The following is a 24,267-nucleotide window of genomic DNA, read 5'->3' on the forward strand; positions in this document are numbered from 1 at the left end:
GAATGTGGCAGTCAGACTCTGCCCTTAAAGGACTTGGTACCTTTCTTCTTATTCCCACGTCTCCCTTCGGCACGAGCACCTCCTCTGCTGGAGGCTCTGCCACGAAAGGGCGGAATGAACCTGGACGCTGGAGTGTCCATCCTGGGTCTAGACACGGTAGGCAAAGGGGTGGCTTTGCGGGCAGATGACGCAACCAGGTCATGCGTGTCTTTTTGAATCAAGGAGGCAGCAATCTCCTTTATCAACTCTTCTGGGAAAAGGCACTTTGAGAGAGGAGCAAACATAAGTTCCGATCTCTGACACTGTGTTACTCCAGCTGACAAGAAGGAGCAAAGGTTTTCCCGTTTCTTGAGGACCCCGGAAACGAACGAAGCCGCAAGCTCACTGGAACCGTCCCGTATGGCCTTGTCCATGCAGGACATAATGAACATGGAAGTTTCCTTGTCAGAAGGGGAGATCTTCCTGCTCAACACTCCCAAACACCAGTCCAAAAAGTTAAAAACCTCGAAGGCTCTGAACACTCCTTTCATCAGATGGTCTAAGTCTGAAGGAGTCCAACAAATCTTGGAGCGTCTCATGGCTAGCCTGCGGGGAGAGTCTACTAGGCTTGAGAAGTCGCCCTGGGCAGAGGCAGGAACTCCCAAGCCGAGAACTTCTCCCGTGGCATACCAGACGCTCGATCTGGAAGAGAGTTTCGCAGGGGGAAACGTGAATGCTGTCTTCCCAAGGTGCTTTTTGGACTGCAACCATTCTCCCAACACTCTTAAAGCTCTCTTAGACGAGCGGGCGAGGACGAGCTTCGTAAAGGCAGGCGCGGATGACTGCGTGCCTAAAGCGAACTCAGATGGAGGTGAGCGTGGGGCCGCAGAAACAAACTGATCAGGATACATCTCCCTGAACAGTGCAAGAACTTTCCTAAAGTCCAAGGAGGGTTGCGTGGTCTTGGGTTCGTCGATGTCCGTATGCGGGTCGTCAATGTGTGCAGCGTCGTCATCATCAGAGAGTCCATCATCTGAATACTGAGGAGGAAGCGGCAGAGGAGTAGGAGTTGGCTGGTCAGCTGAGTCCGGCAGCACGGGTGCATGCGTGACTGCATCGGACGCAACGTCATGGAACTGTTGCCCAGTCTGTGAGCTGGCAACTACCATAGCAGCGCGGGGGCGCAAAGCGTCTGCTCCTGACTGTCTAGTCTGCTGTGGGCGAGTAATGGTAACCACACTGGGTTGCGGAAGTTGACGCACAGCGTCAAAACAAAACAACTTAGGTTGTTGTTGTAACTCGCGAACGTCAACGGAAGGTTCCGTGCGTCGCTGAACGTCAACATGCGGCTGGCAGCGCATGGGTGGCGGGACTCTCACAGCTGGAGTGCGGGAGAAGGTAGCCTCAGCGTCCACTGGACGCACAACCGTAGGAGGTTGTAGGCTAGCGGTTGGTGCAGCGTCAACCTTCTCCGCACGAAAGTCCTGCATTAATGACGTCAACTGAGTCTGTATGGTCTGCAGTAAAGACCACTTAGGGTCTACAGTAGCAGGTGCGGCAACAGACGGTGTTACTGCCTGATGCGGTACCGCTTTGCCTCTCTTAGGAGGTGTGCAGTCATCGGAAGACTGCAGCGAGTCCGAACTGACCCAGTGGCTACAACTGGGCCGTTGGACTTGCGCGGAAGGGACCGACTCGCGTTTAAGAGGCCGTGAGACCTTGGTCCATTGTTTCTTCCGAGAAACATCTTCCGCAGACGAGGAATAAATGGGCTCTCTCGTCTTCTTGTGGGTGGGACGATCTTGGATAGATACGTCCGAAACCACGGAGGGAACGTCTGTTCGCTGATTAAAGCCTCTCGAACCCTTTGGTCGTACGACATTGCTTCTCCCCTGGGCTTGGGAGCTTGCAAGAGGTCCCGGACTAGGAGGACGACAGGCACGAACAGACGAACCCTCAAGCGCAACACTATCCACAACACTACCACTCACTTTGTCACTACCCACTGCACTCTTACCCTTCAACTCTTTGACGTCTGCCATGAGTTGGTTACGGTCACTCGCCAATGACTCGACTCTCTCACCCAGAGCCTGGATGGCACGCATCATATCTGCCATCGAAGGTTGTTGAGTGCTAGAAGGGGGATCAGGAGCAACCACTACAGGGGAAGGAAAAGGTTGTGGGGCATGAGGAGAGGAAATATCAACGGAGCGAGATGAACTTCTGACTCTATCTCTCTCTAGCCTACGTGAATATTTCAGGAATTCGAGAAAATCGAATTCCGAAAGCCCAACGCATTCCTCACATCGATCTTCCAATTGACAGGCTTTATCCCGACAATTGGAACAAACGGTGTGCGGATCGATAGAGGCCTTCGGAAGACGCCTTGAACAGTCCCTAGCACTACACTTTCTGTATTTAGGGACTTGAGAAGGGTCAGCCATCTTGAATTAGTCAAAGGGGAATTCAAAATCTATCCAAAGTCGTCAACAAATAATCCAAAATCAATAAAAGAAAGCAAGGATGTATTGAAGATAACCTCTGCAAAGCGAAAGCTAATAACTAGAAATGTGTACTTCACCAAAATCTGTGAAAACCAATCCAGTAAGCAACAGCGAATTTAGTAGGTCTTGCCGGTGGCACGACAGAGAGAAAATTGGTTCTGTGTTTACATGGAGTACTTGAGTACCTGCTCGACAGATGGCGCTGTTGATGTACACCCCCTACCTGCATAGCGATCGCTGGCGTATTTTGAACGTAGAGTTTTTCTGTCGGGCAGCAGAGCTGCAGCTTATATAATCACCGGCTAAGTTTAATATTGAAAAATTTATGCTTGATCAAGGACCTACTTCTAGAATATGGGTTTATAAACTGGGGTAGCAACCCTTACAAATAATAGTAAATCAAGACATTGTTACCTGAATCAATGAGTTAATAATTACAGTATACTAAACAATCAAAACAGCAACGCTTAAGATTGGAAACACTTGCAAACCTACACACCTGCAAGTTGGTATGTTAAGAAAATTAACGGATGGTATGATGATCCCTGTGTCTTGCACAACCAAAGGAGCTGTACCACTTGTACAACGATTACTCAACGATTCTAGCATAGTCGCCATCTCTTGCTTCTCGGCATCAGACATGTGAGACAACATAGCACTGACTGGAAGAGAAATGCAAACCTAAATTACATTTCATTTCTAAATACAAAATGTAGAATAATCACAGAAAAACATGTCAATAAATACTACAACATTCTACATAATGTTCTTCAGCATTATATTAATATACTATTACTAAATATAAATAGCATGAATAAATATACAGCAATTTATACAGCAATTTAAAGAAAAATATGAAGATAATGATACAGTATAACATTTTAAAAGCAGCCTCTTCTCTTTCATATTTGAAATCATACGATTTTATTACATCAGCCAATTTATTCATCATTTTTTATCGATGTTGAGAAGATATAAACTTATAACAGTGAAAAAACTACCATTCTATTGATCATAATAAAAAAAATTAGTTAAGCTATCTATACCCTATATGAATCTATGCAATATACAAAACTATTTCATTTGTGTTACAGTGCCTGGAACAGTACAGCACTGGTAGATTAATGCAATATGTACAATATCAATAAACAAATAAATAAATAAATAAAAAAAATAATATATATATATATATATATATATATATATATATATATATATATATATATATATATATATATATATATATATATATATATATATATATATATATATATATATATAATGTATGTATATGTGTGAACATATACATATACTGTACACACTAGTACAGTATATGCACATACATACCAGTATATGCATATTCATATTCACATATACTGTGTGTATGTATATGTGTGTATATGTGTATATATATACCGTATATACTCGTGTAATGTTCGACCCCCCTATTTTGCCTTCAAAATCATGAATTCATCATATACCTCATGTAATGTTCGAGTCTTGATTTTGGCAGTAAGGTAGAGGTTATGCCTCAATGGTCTTTTATTTCCAGCATACCATAATTACCAACAAAGTAGGGGTTATGCCTAAGTTTGACAAACAATTGTATAAAACAAATCGGAACAACAACTAAATACTAACATCTGTTTACAATAACAATTGAGTATTCAGCGTACATTTTCTAGCGAACACTTTAGTTGCGAACAGCCGATTATCATCACCGCCTAATAGCTTTCAAAAACAAGTAAACACTACAAGTAGCAAACAAAATTGGTTAATCGTTTTGCGTAATAAATTACCATTACCGGTAATTGTCGGTAATTACGGTAATTATAATTACCCGTTATGCTGATCCTTTTTTTTCATCACAGTATATATGAAAAAGAATTTAATCATAACCCATCAAGATGTCTACCAAGAAATATGAAAAAATGACTGCAAAATTCAAGCTTCAAGTTATTGCAGCCGCTGAAAAGACAAATAACGTTCAAGCCGCAAAAATGTTTGGAGTTACCGAAACTAGCGTTCGAACTTTGAGGAAAAAAATGTGGATTCAATTAAAAAAAATATTTGGGGTTTATTATTAATATCATTTACCGTATATTTGCGCGTATAAGACGACCCTATATTCCAAAATTTAACCATTAAAAACGGGGGGTCGTCTTATACTACCGTTATAAATATCACACCTTGAATTCTATGTCTGGTTTATCAGTAGGTTAGTCTAGGTTGAGGTGCGATAACCACCGACACACATGAAATGATTTACATTAATATATAAATGTATAATGAAAGTAATGAAACTATTTTTACCCTACATATTATTGGCATAACTACAAAAATGGCATAAATGATAAATTTGAGGAATAATTCCAACTTTTAACCATACGAGCACAGCTGAGAAAATGTAAACATCGAGTATTGGTTGCGTTGTTAGCAACTTTTTCTCTTGCTAACCTTTCAGTAATTTTATTGCTAGTGTTAATTACAATAATAATAACATATAGGATATCAAATTATTTACTTATTTGAAAATTATTATTTTTTCATTAACCATATCACGTTATAACATACGCAGGTAATGTTCGCGTAGGCCTAGCTTATGTTTACCTACCGGTGGGGCAGAATTTTTTACTTTTTCAAATATATATCTCGTGTAATGTTCGACCCTTACTTTTTTAACTGAAAAATAGGCCTTCAAAAATCGAACATTACACGAGTATATACGGTATATATATATATATATATATATATATATATATATATATATATATATATATATATATATATATATATATATATATATATATATATATATATATATATATATACATACATACATACATACAGTGAACCCTCGCTACTTCGCGGTTCGACCATCGCGGATTCACCACTTCGCGGATTTTTTTTCATAACCCATGTCTATACATATATTGCGGATTTTCCGGAAATATCGAAAATACCGCGATGTGACCGATGGTGCGAGATTGGAGAAAGTAAGGAAAATTGAATCATGATTGATTTTCAATATAAATGAAACTTTGAGGAGCAACAAAGATATCATTTGTTAGAGAGATAGAGAGAGGTAAGGAATGGGAGGTAGTGAAAAGTAGCCCACAGAGAGAGAGAGAGAGAGAGAGAGAGAGAGAGAGAGAGAGAGAGAGAGAGAGAGAGAGAGAGATAGAGGGGGGTTTAAATGTAATAAACAAAAAAATTTGATAGGTTATAACACATTGGTGCTTATGTAATATCAACTGTATCCTGTAGACGGTTTGAATAAGTTAAGAAATGGTATAAATGATACTTTGTTAGTGTATTCGTACACACTCAAGAGCGGCAGCTAGATGACAGCTGATCTAATCACAGCCAAAAGTAAAAAAAAAAAAAAGTCAACAATACTCGATTTTTAAAACACACCCGAAATTTAAAAACAAAAGTACACGCTTTCTTAATGTGCAATTAACTATTTAAAGAGTGACAATTTTCTAGAATAAAATGATATTTCCCAAAAAATAGTGGTTTGCTGATGAAATCGGATGCCCTATTTTTGGCTATGATTGAAATGGATGTAGACTCGGCCTAATTATTTCATTTCGTATTTAATTGACACCAAGAAAACTAATTTTAGTTTCTTCATCTAAATGTAAGTATTGTATAACACGAAGAGAGAGAGAGAGAGAGAGAGAGAGAGAGAGAGAGAGAGAGAGAGAGAGAGAGAGAGAGAGAGAGAGAGAGAGATGAATCAGCTGTTGTAATCAAATGGCGTGTTTTTGTTTCGTGAGAATTTCATCGCCACGACTTTAACAACAACATACTGTACTGAACTTTACAGTATTATACAGACTACTGTAATATGATAAAGTAAAATATTTGTAATCTATTTTATATGAAATGGGGCTATTTTTGTTTTGTTTAAAATTTACATTTACGTATGTAAAACAACTCTCTCTCTCTCTCTCTCTCTCTCTCTCTCTCTCTCTCTCTCTCTCTCTCTCTCTCTCTCTCTCTCTCTCAGATTGTTTTCCTGCTTTGCTACGTATGTATGATTTTATATAGATACGGTAAATAATATTTGTAATAACATATTTTATAAAAGCTTTTACTGTAATATCATTATTTATCACTTTCATCATGCGGGTTAAATTCCTTAGTTTGTTTACTGAGCGTACTTTATGACGCCGTCGTTTCAGGTGGCGTCATAAAGAAAAAAATTTCATTTGGAAGTCCTAAGAAAAATTAAGTAAAACATTAGTAATAACCAAATCAACATACTGTACTGAATAATCAATATAATTGATGCAAAAACTAACCTATAAACAGATGTGTAAATGCGTTTGTTTCTTCATTAGGATCAGAGATAAACGTAAACAAAACATTGGTTGCCATTTTTTATCGTGCTTTTTGGCGTGTTTAGGAAACGCATGATATAAAGTCGCCTTTAATATTTGTGCCTGTTTTAGTTTAGGGTACTGTATTACATGCATTAAGTGTTCTGTACATTAAAGGGTAGTTTGTTAACAGTACTACGTACAAGGGAAGGTTTTAAAAGTCTGAATATACATGTTAAATAAATAGGTAAATATGGTGTTACTACTTCGCGGATTTTCACCTATCGCGGCCGCGTCTGGAACCTATCTACCGCGATAAACGAGGGTTCACTGTACATACATACATACATACATACATATATATATATATATATATATATATATATATATATATATATATATATATATATATATATATATATATATATATATATATATATATATATATATATATATATATATATATATATATATATATATATATATATATATATATATATATATATATATATATATATATATATATATATATATATATATATATATACAGTATATTGTACATATTTACTGAACATGTGTAGGTATAGTATATTATACATATAGAAAAGTAAAATTATTTCAAATCAGTTACGCCTATTGACGCAAAGAGCCGCGGTTAGATTTCGCCCTTCATCAATATCTTGACCTTTTAATTCAATACTTCTCCATTAATCATCTCCTACTTCATGATTCATAGCCCTCAGCCATGTAGGCCTGGGTCTTACAATTCTTCTAGTCCCTTGTAGAGCCCATTGAAAGTTTGAACTAATCTCTCTTGGGGAGTGCAAAGAGCATGCCCAAACCATCTCCATCTATTCCCTCACTATGATCTCATCCACCTTAGGGCACTCGAATAATATCTCTTAAGAGTTTCATTTCTAATCCTACCCTGCCATTTAACTCCCAATATTCTTCGGAGGGCTTTGTTCTCAAATCTACAAAATTTGTTGGATATTGTTTCACTATCATATCACAACTCATGTCCATACAGTAACACCGATCTCACTAAACTAAGACATTTGAACAAAATTATCTAAACCTGTTCCACCTATTTTCAATTCTGCTAGAAGAAAGTCAGTATGACATGCCCCCTTTTACCTAATAACTTCCTCACCCATCTCCTTTTCTTTTTCCTATCCCTCCTCAAGTGCATTAAAACTGTCAAGTAACATATAGAGACTACTACACTAACAGGCATCCTGACATCAACCAAGGTCTGGACTGGAAACATGTTTACAAACAGTTTTCAAGTTGTATATAAAGATTCAACAACTGTTTTCAAACTCTGTTTCCTACTGTGAACAAGCCTTAAGTGATACACCCAATGGAGAAGTGTTGGCTGGAAATGAGGTTACCGTTAATGGCATAGTCTTTCCCTCTGGTGTGCAATACTCTTAATCGCTTCAAGTCCTACAATATTCAACCTATCATTATCCTTTATGCAATATGAAGCAGCAACAGAAACAAAGACACTTGAAGGGGCTGGGTTGAAAGCTCTTCTTTCAAAATAATATTTAAACCTGTTCTTGTCCACCAACGTAGTGTTCCAAGCAGTATAAGGGAAATAAGAGGTTTACATTGAGAATGAAAATCATTTCGAATTTTGTATTTGCAGAAGGTAAAATTCAGTACAACTGAAGTAAAGGGAGCAATAATAACTATCAATACCCTAGCCCATAAGATGAGGCTTTTATAATTCAACTAAAAAACACTCTTTAGCCTAACTGATATATTTTCAAAAACAATAATCAAACATCTTGATGACATCCAAATCACATAAGCACTTTCACCTGATAACTCTTCAGAAGATATGATTATTTACAATAGTTAAACATACAATCGTGGAATAAGGTATTTATTTCCACAATGACATATACACCTGTATGCAAATCCAGACCTACCTAAAAAGGCTTGATGCCTTGTACAGAAGGCATTTTGTCCCATTCTTCGTGAGGTTCCAACGAGTTCCTGTAGTATCTGTATTTGCAATGAAGGCCATCCTTGACTACCGTCTGCAAAAGAGTTTTATAGATGATAAATCTTAGTAAAATTATAAATAAAAACAAATTTGTATTACAGTATTCCTTGCTCATATATAATGAATTAATCACACAATTAAAGAAAAACTATATCCCAATTTACAATTGCAAAGGAAAAATCAATTTCATACAGAGCTCTATTCATCTAAAAATTCAATCGATTAAACTTTAGTGTATTATTAAAAACATTTTATTCCAGTTTTCAATATTTCTGTCCTTGAACTCAATATCAAGAGAATAATAATGGATATGAAACATAAAAACATGACACAAATCAAAATTATAGAATAATTTAACCATTGTTTACTTTATAGCCCTCCAGTTAAAAATCATCCACTTGGAAAGGGTTCATAAAAAATCAAGCAGGCATAGGTGGTGCTGTAAAATCTCAGGCATAACTGGACATGGCCTCCTCGCCATGTCTTAATAAGAGAGATTCTATTATACTTTACAATATAAATTTATTTTTCATACTACAGTATATCCCAAGATAAAACTGTAACATGTCTGTCAATAACTGAGACATGGGATATTCACAGTGAAATAATGATGTTCTTTTTAATCTTCAGTGATTTCTCAGAAAAAATACCTAAAACTCAAAATTTAAAAATAACTTTTACGTGAGAAGTGTGTATTGCACAGAATGCTTATTGGAATACAAGATTTTTCAGCACTTCTTACATTGATAAAAAAAGGTAGTAAGTAGACCACCGAGACAGAACACTTACCGACATGGCCTGAATTATTTGAATTTCATTTAAAATCAGAGAAAATAAAATTGCAATCTATGAAGTATTCAATCACTTGAAAAGGGAAGAATAAAAAATTACTTACTTCTAATATCTTAGGATTATACCATCCAGCTCTCCTTTAGTGGTTTCTTCCAATTGTCAGATAATTAAACAGTCATGTAATGCCATTAAGAACTTTATATTACCTGAACCAAGTCTATTCTAGTCCCTGTTATGGAATGATTCATGTAAAAAAAAAATATGAAATATTTACCATTTCGAAACTCTAATGGATCAAGGCACACTTTATATCCTTCTAACGTCTGCAACAAAAGCCGATAGCATTGACCCCAATCTGGTTGCTGATTCTGAGGAGCAACACACCTCATGGCAGCCACTCGCCGAAAGAAAGAAGCCTTGCGATGAAACCCAATTTGATGGTATAGGTCCGAAAGGGCACTAAATCTTGCAATCTGGAAATATTAGTGTCCATTAAAAACACATTTCTTTGATGAAACTCATTCATCAATATACTAGAAGGAAACATGACAAATGCTGAATAATCATTTGCTGTAATTCAACAAAAATAGCTTCCCAATACTGTAAATGTTTCAAGAGATTGTGTACACATCATAATTCTATTTTATATTTCCATTTTTATCATATAAACAATATACGATGCTACAAAATACCAAACTTGATATAAACCAAATAATTTCTTAAAAACATAGAACTAAAGACTACATGCCTTCTCTTCATCCGAAAGTTGTAGATTGATGAAGACGACATTGGCTAGGAAATCAGCAGCCATGAGGTAACGCCTCAATTCAATCAACACGTGAACAGCCTTGATGCTGGCTTCCGTTTCAACAACACCCGCATTTCGATACTACAATTAAAGAACATAATGTTTCTCAATTAAAGAAACTAAATTTTTCCGAAATTTTTTACTAAAATAAGATCTTTTAAATTCTAAAATAAAATCTTTTAATATCTAAAATAAGGTCTTTTAAATTCTCCTCGGGAACAGCACAGTACTTTACTGTACTTCTTAAATTGTTTGTAAACATTGTAGTACATGAAAGGGATAAAGACAGAAACTTAGGTTCTCTTTAATAACCTTAGCCAAATCAATTACTGTACTAAAGAAGTGACAGATATTCATAAAGGCTTTTCTCAGAGGGACTATACATTTATATTAGCTCAAAGAATTATTCAGCTATTTTCTAAGGTATTGTATACAAAGATGAAATTATTAGCTTACCTTGCTATAATGCACAATAGCTTCTCTATACTTGTCAACAATGTCATCAGGAGAAAAACACAATTTGTTGGTCTGCTTTGCAACAGAAGGCTCGAGGCCAGTGGGTAATGAGTTAGTATTAACTGAACCATTGCGGCTTCTACTTGCTACTCCACTGCCTTGTCCACCAACCCCGAGGCTGCAGAACCGCTGAAGCCCTGGACTTTTTCGGAGATTAGGATACAATATGATAACCGAAGCCGCACAGAGACCTTCAAAGCAAGCTGTTGAAAACAACAAACAGATGGATGGATCATTAAAATATGCTTTAACTTTACCGGTATCATACTTTGATGATAAAAAACCAAAACTCTTAACTTTATCATTTCCAGTTTCTGGACGTTAAAAATCGTCAAACATATGACAATTCAATAGGTTTCTCACCTGCTAACCAAAGCCAGTCATTACAGTTCTTGAGTGTATCGGCAGCATGAGCATAATGACTAATAGCTTCAGATGGTAACCCAGCTTGTAAGGTCAAATCAGCTAGCTGCTTTCTTAATCGTCCAACGCATCTCTTCTTGTTTGTACGGGAGTCCATGTCAAGGCCAATGAAGTCCTTACAGGAGAATAAACAACAAATTTTAAAAAATCAAAATGAGAAAAACTGAATGATATTGAAAATTTCTTCAAGCACAATACAGTACACCTCATTAAAGCTTATGATCAAAATTGTTTACTTTGAATAAAAATGGTATGTCAAAATTTTAGCTACAATGACTAATGCTACACTTTGCCCAAACACTCACTTTGCGTTCAAATGGAGCGCACAACAAAGGGGGTCTCTCTAACTTCTCTTGACTCTTATCAAGTCGCTTAGATTCTAGCACCCAAAATAATGAGCTGATGAATTCTTGCAACTGGCTCTCTATATTGACAGCATGATCACCTGTAGGGTAGAAGAGAGCTCTTGTCTTAAAGTTAGAAGGTGGCTGAAGCGACAGCCTTGATGAATGTGACGCTGAAGTACTGATAGAGGACTGACTTGTGTCGTGGGCAGAATCCACAGCAGAGTCCAAGCCTAAGTCACGAGGCGAATCTATTTTACTGTCATCACAACAACCTACTTCACTTGTACTTTCGCTACCCGAGTCAGAGCCATTAGTAATAGCTGTATCTATTTTGAGGTCTGTTATGCCTTCTGATAGAGGACCTCCCTGTGGACTATCAGAATGACTGTCAGAATCCGTGGGTTTATCTTCGCTGCTAACTGTCTCATAAACACCACTATCCCTATCAGTACTGCCAGCAGATATTTTCTTGACGTGTGTTGGATGAGCATGGCCGTTGACTGTCACAGGTTGAGCAGGGTCTAAGTTGCCATTGGGTTCTGGAGACGTACCCCTAGAGGGACCTCGGGAATCTGTCTCATATATAGTGCCATCGGGGTTGAGACCCAAGATGATGCACCGAGAATCATACAGTGTGGATGAGTATTTAACCTTCAGGCTCTCGTGCTGCTTGCATATGTCGTTCAGATCACTCTGACTTCCAACTTGACCTACAATATCAGAGAGTTATTATTAACACAAAAGAATATGTATCGATGAACAAATAAATGAATGAAATTTATGAAAAATTCACAAACTGTATTATTATGAAAACTTACAATTGCTTCAACATAAAACTGTATAGTACAGTAATGTACTCTGACTGCTGGAAGACGAAACATAAGTACTGTTTGGTGCTGGTCAAACAGACTTGTTAAGACATTTCATATTACAGATAATAAACTACACCACAGTATTCTTTACTGAAAAATTTATGTAAAATTCAGTGAAATTGCAATAAGAAAATGGTACTGTACTCAAAGTGCAATTAGTCCAGAGAACACAATAGAAAAGAAGACATACCTATCGTAATAATCCCAAGGACCCTACGATGGGTCTGGAAGTCGCCCCAGTCATTATTTTCAACTGGGTAGTCCCGTCTGTAAGTGACCCAAACGGGTCTTTGTGACCCATTTGAATCGCTTACCTTGACGTGACCCACACGACTAATGCGCTCGTAGAGTTTGTGAAAAGACCGACTCTTCAACTGTGACCCTGAAATACAGTAAAGAATATAGTAACTTCTTTGCATGAAAATTAAGGAGGGAAGGAAAAAAAACTTTGTGAGAAACAAACTGTAAATCACAGTTTGCATATAATCAAATATCATAAAATATCCATTTAAAACCACCAATAACCTTTATGCTTGACTCTTTCTCAAAACTCATGTATAAAAAAGGGAGATTATTCTTTGATCTTATTAGCAATAGGAGACACTATCTTACTGATTGAGCCTAGTGGCACAATATAGCAGAGTCAACATCATATAAGAAAAAATCCTGATAAATATGAAAAGAAAGAAAAAACTTCTGAAGAGAACCACTACAGTGCAAGAATTGCTACTCGAGACAAGTCCACACAGTATGATTTCTTTCCCTAAACACAACGAAGGTCTCTGCAAACAATAAAACGTCAAAGCCTATTCAGAGTACCTACCGACTTGCTTGACAAGGACAAGCAGCGTCTGATGATGATGGGGGTTAGTGGTATAATCTGGGTAACTCATGGTGGTGTCTGGGGGTGGGCTGGAGAGGATAACGCTCACGGAGGACCTCATCTCCCTCCCCACCCAGAGACACCCTCAGGCCTGGACACACCCTGCAAGATGAAACAAAAATAAATAATCTTAACAAGTTTTGGAAACCTAAAAATTTATTCATAATTGTAAGTGGTATAATGTAACAATAATATATTTGCTCTTGGTACCTTTGAAGCCAGATAATGTTGTTAATGGATCATGACACAGTAACAATTCTGTATACTGTAATAACTATGATCATAAGGGAAAATGCTACTAAGATAATCCAATACTGTACAAGAAATTAATAAATATAAGGCCATTGTGGTGAACAGATATATTTCCCAAAAGCGAATACAGTAGATTCATATTCATACCAAATCAGAAATTCTAAACCACTATTACAAATACAGTATCATTACATTTGAGTCAACAAAAATCATTAATTCTACGACCTACAACAGTAATTTCAACAGATATTTGTGTTATTACTTTACAATAGAAGCTCATTAAAAGAACATTCCTATCTGCTAACCTACGTTCTTTTGTCAGCCATATTTATCTTAATCAATCCACCATAAAATAAAGATGGAATAATGAAAGTAGGTTTTAAGTTTTAACACTTATTATTATTATTATTATTTTTATCATTATTGTCATTGTTATTATTATTTTTATCATTATTAACATTGTTATTATTATCATTATTATTAGTTATTATTATTATCATCATTATAATTATTGTTGCCATTAGTTATTATTATTAATAATAATATTATCATCCTCATTATTATCATTATTATTATTATTACTACTATTATCATTATCATTAATGGGCATGAATGAGATGGGCTTTCACAAAGGGTACAAACGATTGCACCATTATAATTATATGGTAATTGACAGAATTCCTCATTCATGCCCATTCACTGCCACTTCTGACATAGATATCTATTTCAAAACATAGGAACAAATGGATTAGATGTAGACAGACGCATAAGGACTTCTTTCCCACTGTTGTCCCTACGTTAAGGGGTCGGTTGCCTGATGCGCCCTCTCCAATGCCTTCGACCAAAGGCATCATCTTCCACTAAACCCCTTCTCTCCATATCATCCTTCACCTTATCTCACTATCTAATTCTCAGCTCCCTTGTGATCTCCCCCTTAACAGGTTCCTTCCAAGCCTTCACCACTCCCTCCCCACTATCCATCCTCAACACGTGTTTATAAAATCTGTCGTGACACACTTATCATCTCTCTAATCTTTACTACGTCTGCCATTCTTATTATACCATTATGGAACAGACAAATATGAACATAAGATCTCAAACTTTGTTTACCTGATACTTCCCCTTTGGAACACGTGACATCACATTACTAGCATCTTTGAAAACTGCAAATTTATTCTGAATAGAAAATGGCCACTAGGGCTATAATTTATGAAGAAAATGTGAGTTATGTTCTCCGCCGCCCCCCAGAAATAAAGGGGATAGGTATGCTGTCATTTTATAAGAAACACAGAGTTGGTTAAGCTTGCATCAGCAATTTTGGCATTACAGCCTGTATTTGTGGAAGAAATGTAGCCAATCTATAATTTTTTGAAAGAAAACGGAAAATTCTTATTTGTGGATAATGGAAAATATTAATTGAATGAGATTGCATTGGATTTATGAGTTGGGCCATTAGATCCGGCACTAGGACCAGGGAGGCCATTTTGCACCCAAGTGCAACTGAGGGTACGCACCGCATTTGCACTGCGAAGTCAAAGTTAAGAGGTTGGACACTAGAAGGAAGATATGAAGCTGGAATGGAAGTAAAGAAGAAGGCTAAAATGTGGATAGGGATGCTTTCAGAACAGAAAAAATGGATTCATCAATGTCTCGAGTTGATTGAAAAAATGAAATAGTTACGCCTCCAACTCAGAAAGAAAATGGGAAATTATGTTTTCTGAACTGAAATACCCAATTTCCATTATTCCTTACGATAGAAGTTAGGATACTTGTGATGACCAGGACGAGGACACCTCCACTGATGTTTCATGAATTTACTGTAACCCTAAAGGGGTAGAATAATGCCAGTCGTCCACTTTAAAAGAATAAAACGCTGACAAGGCATGAAGGAGGCCCACCTGTTATTATTCCAGTCACTTATTACTTTCCATCCAATGCCAAGCTTTGGAAATCCATCCTTGCTTCTATGCTCTTAATTCATATGTTATCCTTTATCGCAAGAGATGGATATGTGGCTCGGTTTTTATTACACTATTGTTTATTTCCTATTGTCTACTAGCAATTAGCTGCCATAAAAGTATACGCACTAATGACCAGGAAGATTATGACAACAAAATACATTAAATTATTAATGAAAATATGAAAATAAAATCTATAACAATAAACAGTCAATTACCAACTGGCGTTATGCCACTTTAAAACACTAAGCTTAATTACACCACAAAACAAATCAAATTAGCTCACACATTTCGGAAATTAACTGGTTCATGTAAACATTATTTAATTTTCTAAATCGCAGTAAATTTAAAAGTTATTACAAACGTGTATGTAGGCCTACATTTTTTTTTTTTTTTTTGCGAAATGATTATCGGTGACCACAATCGACACTTATGAACCAAAATGTTTGTTTACGTAAACAACGAATGTTTTCCTTTAAGATAAACCAGAAAGATGCGAAGAGGAAATTTGTAATACAAAGAAAAACACAATTCGGCGATAGAAAGAAGAAGAAGAAGAGGAAGAGGAAGAGGAAGAAGAAGAAGAAGGCAAAACAAACAACGGTTCAAAACATCTAAAATATAGAATCAGTGGGTCATCCCTTTGACCTCTGACCTTAAAGAGAGACGAGGAGAAGGAAAAGGATGATGCTCTCTCTCTCTCTCTCTCTCTCTCTCTCTCTCTCTCTCTCTCTCTCTCTCTCTCTCTCTCTCTCTCTCTCTCTCTCTCTCTAAAGGCGAGATCCGCATATCAATTCACCAGGAAACTGCACGGTATTGGTTTGCTGTCATACAAAGCCCTGTGTCTACACTTCCAGGACTCTGAAAGGAACGTGGTAGTGACGCCTTTTCATTGCCACGTGTAAGTGGGCGATCGTGCTTGCTTTGTGATGACGTGCATTTGGTATTTGCTTGAGTGAGATTTTGTGTATGATGAAGTGATTTATGTGGTGTGTGTGTGTGTGTGTGTGTGTGTTAGTGTCAGTGTAGTGTGTTGTGTGTGTGTGTGTGTGTGTTAGTGTCAGTGTAGTGTGTTATGTGTGTGTGTGTGTGTTAGTGTCAGTGTAGTGTGTTATGTGTGTGTTAGTGTCAATGTAGTGTGTTATGTGTGTGTGTGTTAGTGTCAGTGTAGTGTGTTATGTGTATGTGTATAGTATGAGTGTCTGTATGAAGTAGCCAATACTGTGAATGATTGTAATATGTATGTGTATATATACTGCACACACAAACATATCAATCTATCTATTTATCTATCTATCTATCTATCTATATATATATATATATATATATATATATATATATATATATATATATATATATATATGTGTGTGTGTGTGTGTGTGTGAGTGTATACATCATCATCATCTCCCACGCCTATTGGCGCAAAGGGCCTCGGTTAGATTTTGTCAGTCATCTCTATCTTGAGGTTTTAAATCAACACTTATCCATTCATCATCTACTTCAATGTTCATAGTCCTCAGCCATGTAGGCCTGGGTCTTCCAACTCTTCGAGTACCTTATGGAGCCCAGTTAAAAGTTTGTTGAGCTAATCTTTCTAGAGAGTGCGAAGAGCATGGCCAAATCACCTCCATTTACCCCTCACCATTATCTTATCCACATATGGTACTCGAGTAATCTCTCTTAAAGTTTCATTTCTAATCCTATCCTGTCATTTAACTCCCAATATCCTTCTAAGAGTTTTTTCTCAAATCTACAACGTCTGTTAGTTATTGTTTCATTGTCATACCATGACTCATGTCCATACAGTATCACCTATCTCACTAAACTGATATACAGCCTGATTTTTAAATGTAATTTCAGGCGGTTTGATTTCCAAATTACATAACCAAGCCTTTGTCTGATTTGCTTTTTTCAATCTTTCATTAAGCTCCAATTCTAAAGATCCTGTAGTTCCTAATTATTCAAATGATTCCACCTCATTAATCCTTTCTCCTTCCAATGATATTTCATCTTCCATTGCACATTCCGTTCTCATCATCTTTGTCTTTCTTCTATTTATCTTGACCCCAACCTCATGTGATATTTCATTCAGTCTGGTAAGCAAGTGTTGCAAGTTATGAGGCGTTTTGTTAATAAGCATACTCTATGTCCGCTAATTTCCTGTTACCAACCCATCTCCTCCATCCTCAACTCTTCTATGCATTACAAAATTCATGAGGAGGATAAACAACATAGGCGATAACACATTCCCTTGCGGGTACTCCACCGTTCACTGGAGAATCACTTAATAGGACTCCATTTACATTAACTTTGCACTTGCTATGCTCATGAACAGACTTAATCCAATTGCCATATTTAAGATGAACTCCATAATAACGCAGGATTCTCCACTGAATTAGCTGATGCACACTATCAAAGACTTTTTCATAGTCCACAAATGCCATTAAAAGGGGATTTCTATATTCTACGCATTGCTGTACAACATGTCTCAAAATGAAATTTTTTTCAGTGCAACTTCGACCTTTTCTAAGTCATGCTTGTTCATATCTCAGTTTTTCATCAATCTTTCTCTCTAGTCTCTTTAGAATGAGCATACTACATATTTTCACAACTGACGTAAGTGTGATGCCTCTGTAATTATTGCTATTGGTTAGAGCTACGTTTTTGCCATTTTCACTAAGACTCGTAGTTCCCATTTACATATAATATATATATATATATATATATATATATATATATATATATATATATATATATATATATATATATATATATATATATATATATATATATATATAATATATATATATATATATATAATATATATATATATATATATATATATATATATATATATATACACATATATATGTGTGTGTGTGTCTCCAGTTTCATTAACACTTATAACGACTCATCTCAGACGTAATTTACTGAACTTAGTATTTCGTAATCTGAGAGAGAGAGAGAGAGAGAGAGAGAGAGAGAGAGAGAGAGAGAGAGAGAGAGAGAGAGAGAGAGATTCATAACTTGTACCGAAATAGAACACTAACCATTTTATCAAGCAACCTGGTTTCTTTTCTCTTTCTCAGAACGCCTCTGATGTCTACTTCATTAAAGTGTCAGAACAGAGAACGCACCCGCCATAACAAAGCGTTCGTCAGCAATAAAACGCGCTAGAGTTTTCCAAAACAATGTTTCTGAAGTGTGTTATTTTAGTGTTATTGAACGCTATGCATTTATTCCACTGTTACTTGAACTATAAATGGACTTTTTCTTGTCCATACTTAATTAAATGTTTCTTTTATATATAAGAAATAGAAGACAATGCAACAATTATAATCCACGCTATATAGAAACCGTTAAAATGAACACATCTATGCGATATCACTATAACTAAATTCACCATAAAGATAAATACAAATTGAATTTATGTATATATGAAATCATGAGACTCTTGCAAAAGATTTCTTTTCACAATTATTCACAACAGAACCAAAACCCGCGTAACAAAACACCACATCCGGTACGGCACACGAAACTTCACCACCTTTTCTGATCGGGATCCATTAAAGACTAAGCGAAAGCCGATCCAGGGAAAACCCGGTGAGACGCGGAACACACAAGCTGCTCTCTCTCTCTCTCTCTCTCTCTCTCTCTCTCTCTCTCTCTCTCTCTCTCTCTCTCTCTCTCTCTCTCTCTCTCTCGTAAACCCACTGCTTTAAGGTGCTGGGATGCATGGAAGCAATTCTGAACTGGACTGGATCTCTCTCTCTCTCTCTCTCTCTCTCTCTCTCTCTCTCTTCTCTCTCTCTCTCTCTCTCTCTCCCAATCGAGGTAAGGTGTCGATTCAATACCAAATTCACAAACGGAGAAGGAAGAAGAGATTGATTGTTTCAAGAGTTGTTTGGTGTCGCAAATACCATGGTTACGGATTTCCAGAAATGGCAGAGAATGTTGGGGGTTAACTAGGAAAAATAAAAATGAAGAAAGTACGTAAAAATAATAAAGATATTTGTTAATAATCGGATGTAAAGTAAAGCAAATATCTGAGAGAGAGAGAGAGAGAGAGAGAGAGAGAGAGGAGAGAGAGAGAGAGAGGAGAGAGAGAGAGGAGAGAGAGAGAGAGAGAGAGAGACTGTCAAATAACATTCTTGAAATCCGGACGAAATACCAGCCCGAACCTGAAGGTCAGCAAAATGCCACTCGGTAATAATTCTGATAAGGTTCGGTGAATCACCGTTACAAATGTGTAGAATCACTTATCTTTGTTTGTATACAATGGGACAAGGAGTCTTCTGCGGGTCAAGATGAAAGAGTAGCCTACACTACACTACACAAGACAGACAGCATATAGAAAATATACAATAAATAATGGATTACGTCATTCTGCACTAAATGATACAAATTACTCAACCTTACCCCTACACTCACAATTAAAATGTTTAAAGGCCGCTCATGAATGGCAGAAACAAGGGACAGTGGCAGTGCCCTAACAAGCAGGACAATGCATAGAGACTGATCTTTGCTTACAAGGATGGTGAGGTTGCAGACACTAAAGAAACTATCGACCTTGAGCGGGATTCGAACCCGAGTCTGGGTAGCGGCAGGCAGGGACGCTTCCTATGGGCCATCACAACAATATAAAAAAATAAAACTAATCACACCACTTTTGCACAATAAATAATGTTTTTTTTATATATATAACAGAGATAAAGATGGTATGGTATTTCTACTAAGCACAGAACAGAGCCGCGGCTTAAAACCTATGGAGGAATATATATAAAATTCATCAAGCCATGATTAATAATAAAAATAGCTCCCATCCCCTCCAATGCTGCAAAACTTATGAGGCACATGAAAGCGGTGTGTCGTCCATTGTATCCTCAAGCAAAGAAACTCAAATCAAAGAAATACGATGGTTCAGAGGCCCAGAAGACGAGAAAATTGCTTATATAGTAATCATTAAGACTTAATTTAACAAAATCTAATAACAGATCACTAAAACATTTTCAACTATAGTCAAACCAAACTAAAGAGATGGGGGAATATATCGTATCGAAGTCTGACGATTTCGGTCACTTTACCTGGAGATTTAAGTTACAAGAGGACTTCAAACAGACGATGGATTAAGGTCTTGGTTCCGTCAGTCATAATCCCAGATACATTCTCATTTTCGGCTCTTTTCTTTTTTTTTCAAGTGGTCCGATGAAAACAATAAGGAACCTTGGAAGGATTTTGTTCCTAGGTCGACCAATACACATTGGCCGTCTTCAAGGTGTAAAGTAAAAATGAGGAATACACTGGACAGTGACCGTTTATATATATATGAAAGGAAATGGGTTTTTCCAATATAGTGATTTACTTATTCATATCTAAATTTCCTTTGTTTCTTTTTATGAACCTTTTTTGAGGAAACATGTTGAACTGTTCGATTACAGTTATAAGACACACACATACACACACATACATATAAATATATATATATATATATATATATATATATATATATATATATATATATATATATATATATATATATATATATATATATATATATATATATACACATACATACACACACACACTATATATAATATATATATATATATATATATATATATATATATATATATATATATATATATATATATATATATCGTATATATATATATATATATATATATATATATATATATATATATATATATATATATGTATTAAGAAGATAATCTTATGTTTGATTAATTTATCAATTACCATTTATTACACGATTTCTTTTACTCATGCTACACTATACTGTTGGATGAAATTTATAGTGGCCAACGCTTGGACTATGCAGTGATCCCATAATCCATCCATCCATACCTTCAGCTTAGAAGATCAAGACTCCAATAAAAGCCATAAAAGTTATTTCAAACAAACATTGTTTTATAATTGGTACTTCATCTCTCCGTATATACAGCAATGTTCTCATAAATATAGGCAGTCAATTGGCAACACTTAAAATGGCAACTTCTAAACGTCCGCGAGAGAGAGAGAGAGAGAGAGAGAGAGAGAGAGAGAGAGAGAGAGAGAGAGAGAAGAGAGAGAGAAACTACGTTGCCATGAAGGAAGTAAAATGTACATAAAATTGTGATTACAAATAATTCCAGTAAACTGAGAACTAAAACATAAATAGGAAAATACCTCCTATATTTCCTCCAAGAAATAACGGCCGATCTTGAAATTTGATTTCCGAAATATTTTGATGTAGATACGATGCATTAAGAGCTTCTCTTACGTCGTTAACCACATAAAAATCAGTGCAATAATCTTTATGATATTGGGACAAAGATGCGACTATACAATAAACAAACATTTTGCGAATAGCTTTTATCCAACGTGTCTGGCAATTGGCAGCAAATGCTTTCCCCGGGGTTGACAAAAAACCTGCGTGGTTTATTTCGGATTATTCCTGTTGACTGTTGTTTAACAGCAGTTGGATGCACATGTTTGGAGGACACGCACACTCGCACTTTCATGCACACACAATGGCTGAAACAGCTGACGGCAAAACAAAATAAATGGAGCAACTCAGTAGAAACGTTTCCGCTCTTTCATTCGGACTTGTGAAGAATAATGTCTGGAAATGGTAGACGCAAGGCACGCGAATGTATATGTGTGTGTGTGTGTGCACGCGCGTACGTGTACAGCTTTCTGACTGAACGAAGTCACTCTTCAGGAGTAAAATATGCGAAAAGTTATGGCTACTGTTAAAAAAGAATATATAAACCTGAGGGTTTCGTTGACAAATGCCGTTCAAGGCAGGAGGGATAGGGGTCCCCTTGGGCATGTTTTCCACCTATAAGAGCTTTTGTTAGGGTCCTTTGTCTGTTAGTTTAGCGTTTGTCCTTTTTAAACCAGAAAATACTCTCTCTCTCTCTCTCTCTCTCCTCTCTCATCTCTCTCTCTCTCTCTCTCCTCTCTCTCTCTCTCTCTCTCTCTCTCTCCTCTCTCTCTCTCTCTCTATATATATATATATAATATATATAAATATATAATATATTTATATATATATATATATATATATATATATATATATATATATATATATATATATATATATACACAGTATTTATATATACACATATATATACATATATAATATATATATATATATATATATATATATATATATATATATATATATATATATATATATACATATATAATATATATATACTGTGTATATATATATATATATATATATATATATATACATATATAATATATATTATATATATATATATATATATATATATATATATATATATATATATATATACATATATAATATATATATACTGTGAATATATATATATATATATAATATATATATATATATATATATATACATATATATATATATATATATATATATATATATATATATATATATATATATATATATATATATATATATATATATATATATATATATATATATATTACCTTCCGTTTTCCACTGCAAAACTAAGGACCCAGATATGCCCTTCCACTTGCGTCTGTTTATTGCCTTTCTATGCCCGTCCATACCTGCAAAATTTCTTAGTTTGTCAATCCGTCGTCGTCGTCGTCTTCCTCTCTCTCTCTCTCTCTCTCTCTCTCTCTCTCTCTCTCTCTCTCTCTCTCTCTCTCTCTCTCTCTCTCTCTCTCTCTCTGAATATGGAAGTTTATTTTCAATTCCTTGGACCACTTTCAATGTAGGACGATACAAGACTCAAAAACCAAATTTAGACTCGGACCAGATATTCAATAAGTCAAAAAACACACATGTTTAAAACCCTGTCCCAACAATTTCAGAGATTATAAACATCGTCACGTGCTCTTTTCGCCAGTTTCACTCTCTTCAACATTCCTGTATTCAGGAAAACGTCTGTACGAAAGATGAATCTATGGGGTTACCAACCCGTAGTCACGTGCATCCATACAAATTTGCATTATTTAAAATTACGTAAAACTAATTATTATACTTAAGGGTTAATTCAACTTAATTTCCTTCCACTTATTTCCTGAATGGCAATCCAAACTTTAATTTCTTCATTGAAATCAAACCAGTTAAATACTTCACGTGTCCTGGGCAATAAAATCGACCGTAAATAATCACAAAAAGCAAAGCTCTGAAAAGCTGTTGATAAAAGTACTCCTTAGAATGAGCATGAACCATTCCATTTCCAAACAGCTGCTCCAGCTTTAAGCATGCCTCATTTGACCTTTCACGGAGCATAACTCCACATCTTAGATCCTCTTTAGATTTTTCACCCTTCAATCTAGACATCTATAAACTTGAAAGATGTGATACCACTTGAATATATTGATAATCAATCCTTTTATACTTTGTACCCAAATATTTGTTTTTCATCATTCTTTATAACTGATGAATAATAACCAGACTGAATGGCTTGGATTTATGCATTTAGTCCTTAAGGTCCAGCATTGGAGCCTGGGAGGCCATTCAGCACCCACATTGCAAATAGGGGGTGGGGGTATCCAATCATTTCAGGATGAATCAAAAGTGCGTACCATCGCCCCTCTCAAAGTGACAAAAA

At 35.9% G+C, this 24,267-nt stretch overlaps 1 protein-coding gene across 3 annotated transcripts in view; it reads right to left on the reverse strand.

Moving 5' to 3' along the window:
• The window catches only part of brun (trafficking protein particle complex subunit brun), a 129,844-nt gene that overhangs the window by 36,597 nt on the left and 68,980 nt on the right, over positions 1–24,267 (reverse strand). For 2 of the 3 annotated variants that reach the window (XM_068393737.1, XM_068393738.1), the window contains exons 2-10: positions 13,410–13,571; positions 12,777–12,968; positions 11,673–12,424; positions 11,308–11,482; positions 10,885–11,147; positions 10,369–10,509; positions 9,895–10,093; positions 8,752–8,862; positions 2,983–3,145 (exon numbers count right to left, since the gene is read on the reverse strand). In XM_068393737.1, coding sequence (XP_068249838.1) covers positions 2,983–3,145; positions 8,752–8,862; positions 9,895–10,093; positions 10,369–10,509; positions 10,885–11,147; positions 11,308–11,482; positions 11,673–12,424; positions 12,777–12,968; positions 13,410–13,530 — 2,117 coding nt within the window. In that variant the 5' untranslated portion in view covers positions 13,531–13,571. Of the gene's footprint in view, positions 1–2,982; positions 3,146–8,751; positions 8,863–9,894; positions 10,094–10,368; positions 10,510–10,884; positions 11,148–11,307; positions 11,483–11,672; positions 12,425–12,776; positions 12,969–13,409; positions 13,572–18,729; positions 18,954–24,267 lie in introns of those variants that run through there. The other variant, XM_068393739.1, reaches the window with a different exon arrangement.

This window comes from Palaemon carinicauda, chromosome 19 (genome assembly GCF_036898095.1).
Source record: "Palaemon carinicauda isolate YSFRI2023 chromosome 19, ASM3689809v2, whole genome shotgun sequence".
In the NCBI taxonomy this organism is placed as follows: Eukaryota; Metazoa; Arthropoda; class Malacostraca; order Decapoda; family Palaemonidae; genus Palaemon; species Palaemon carinicauda.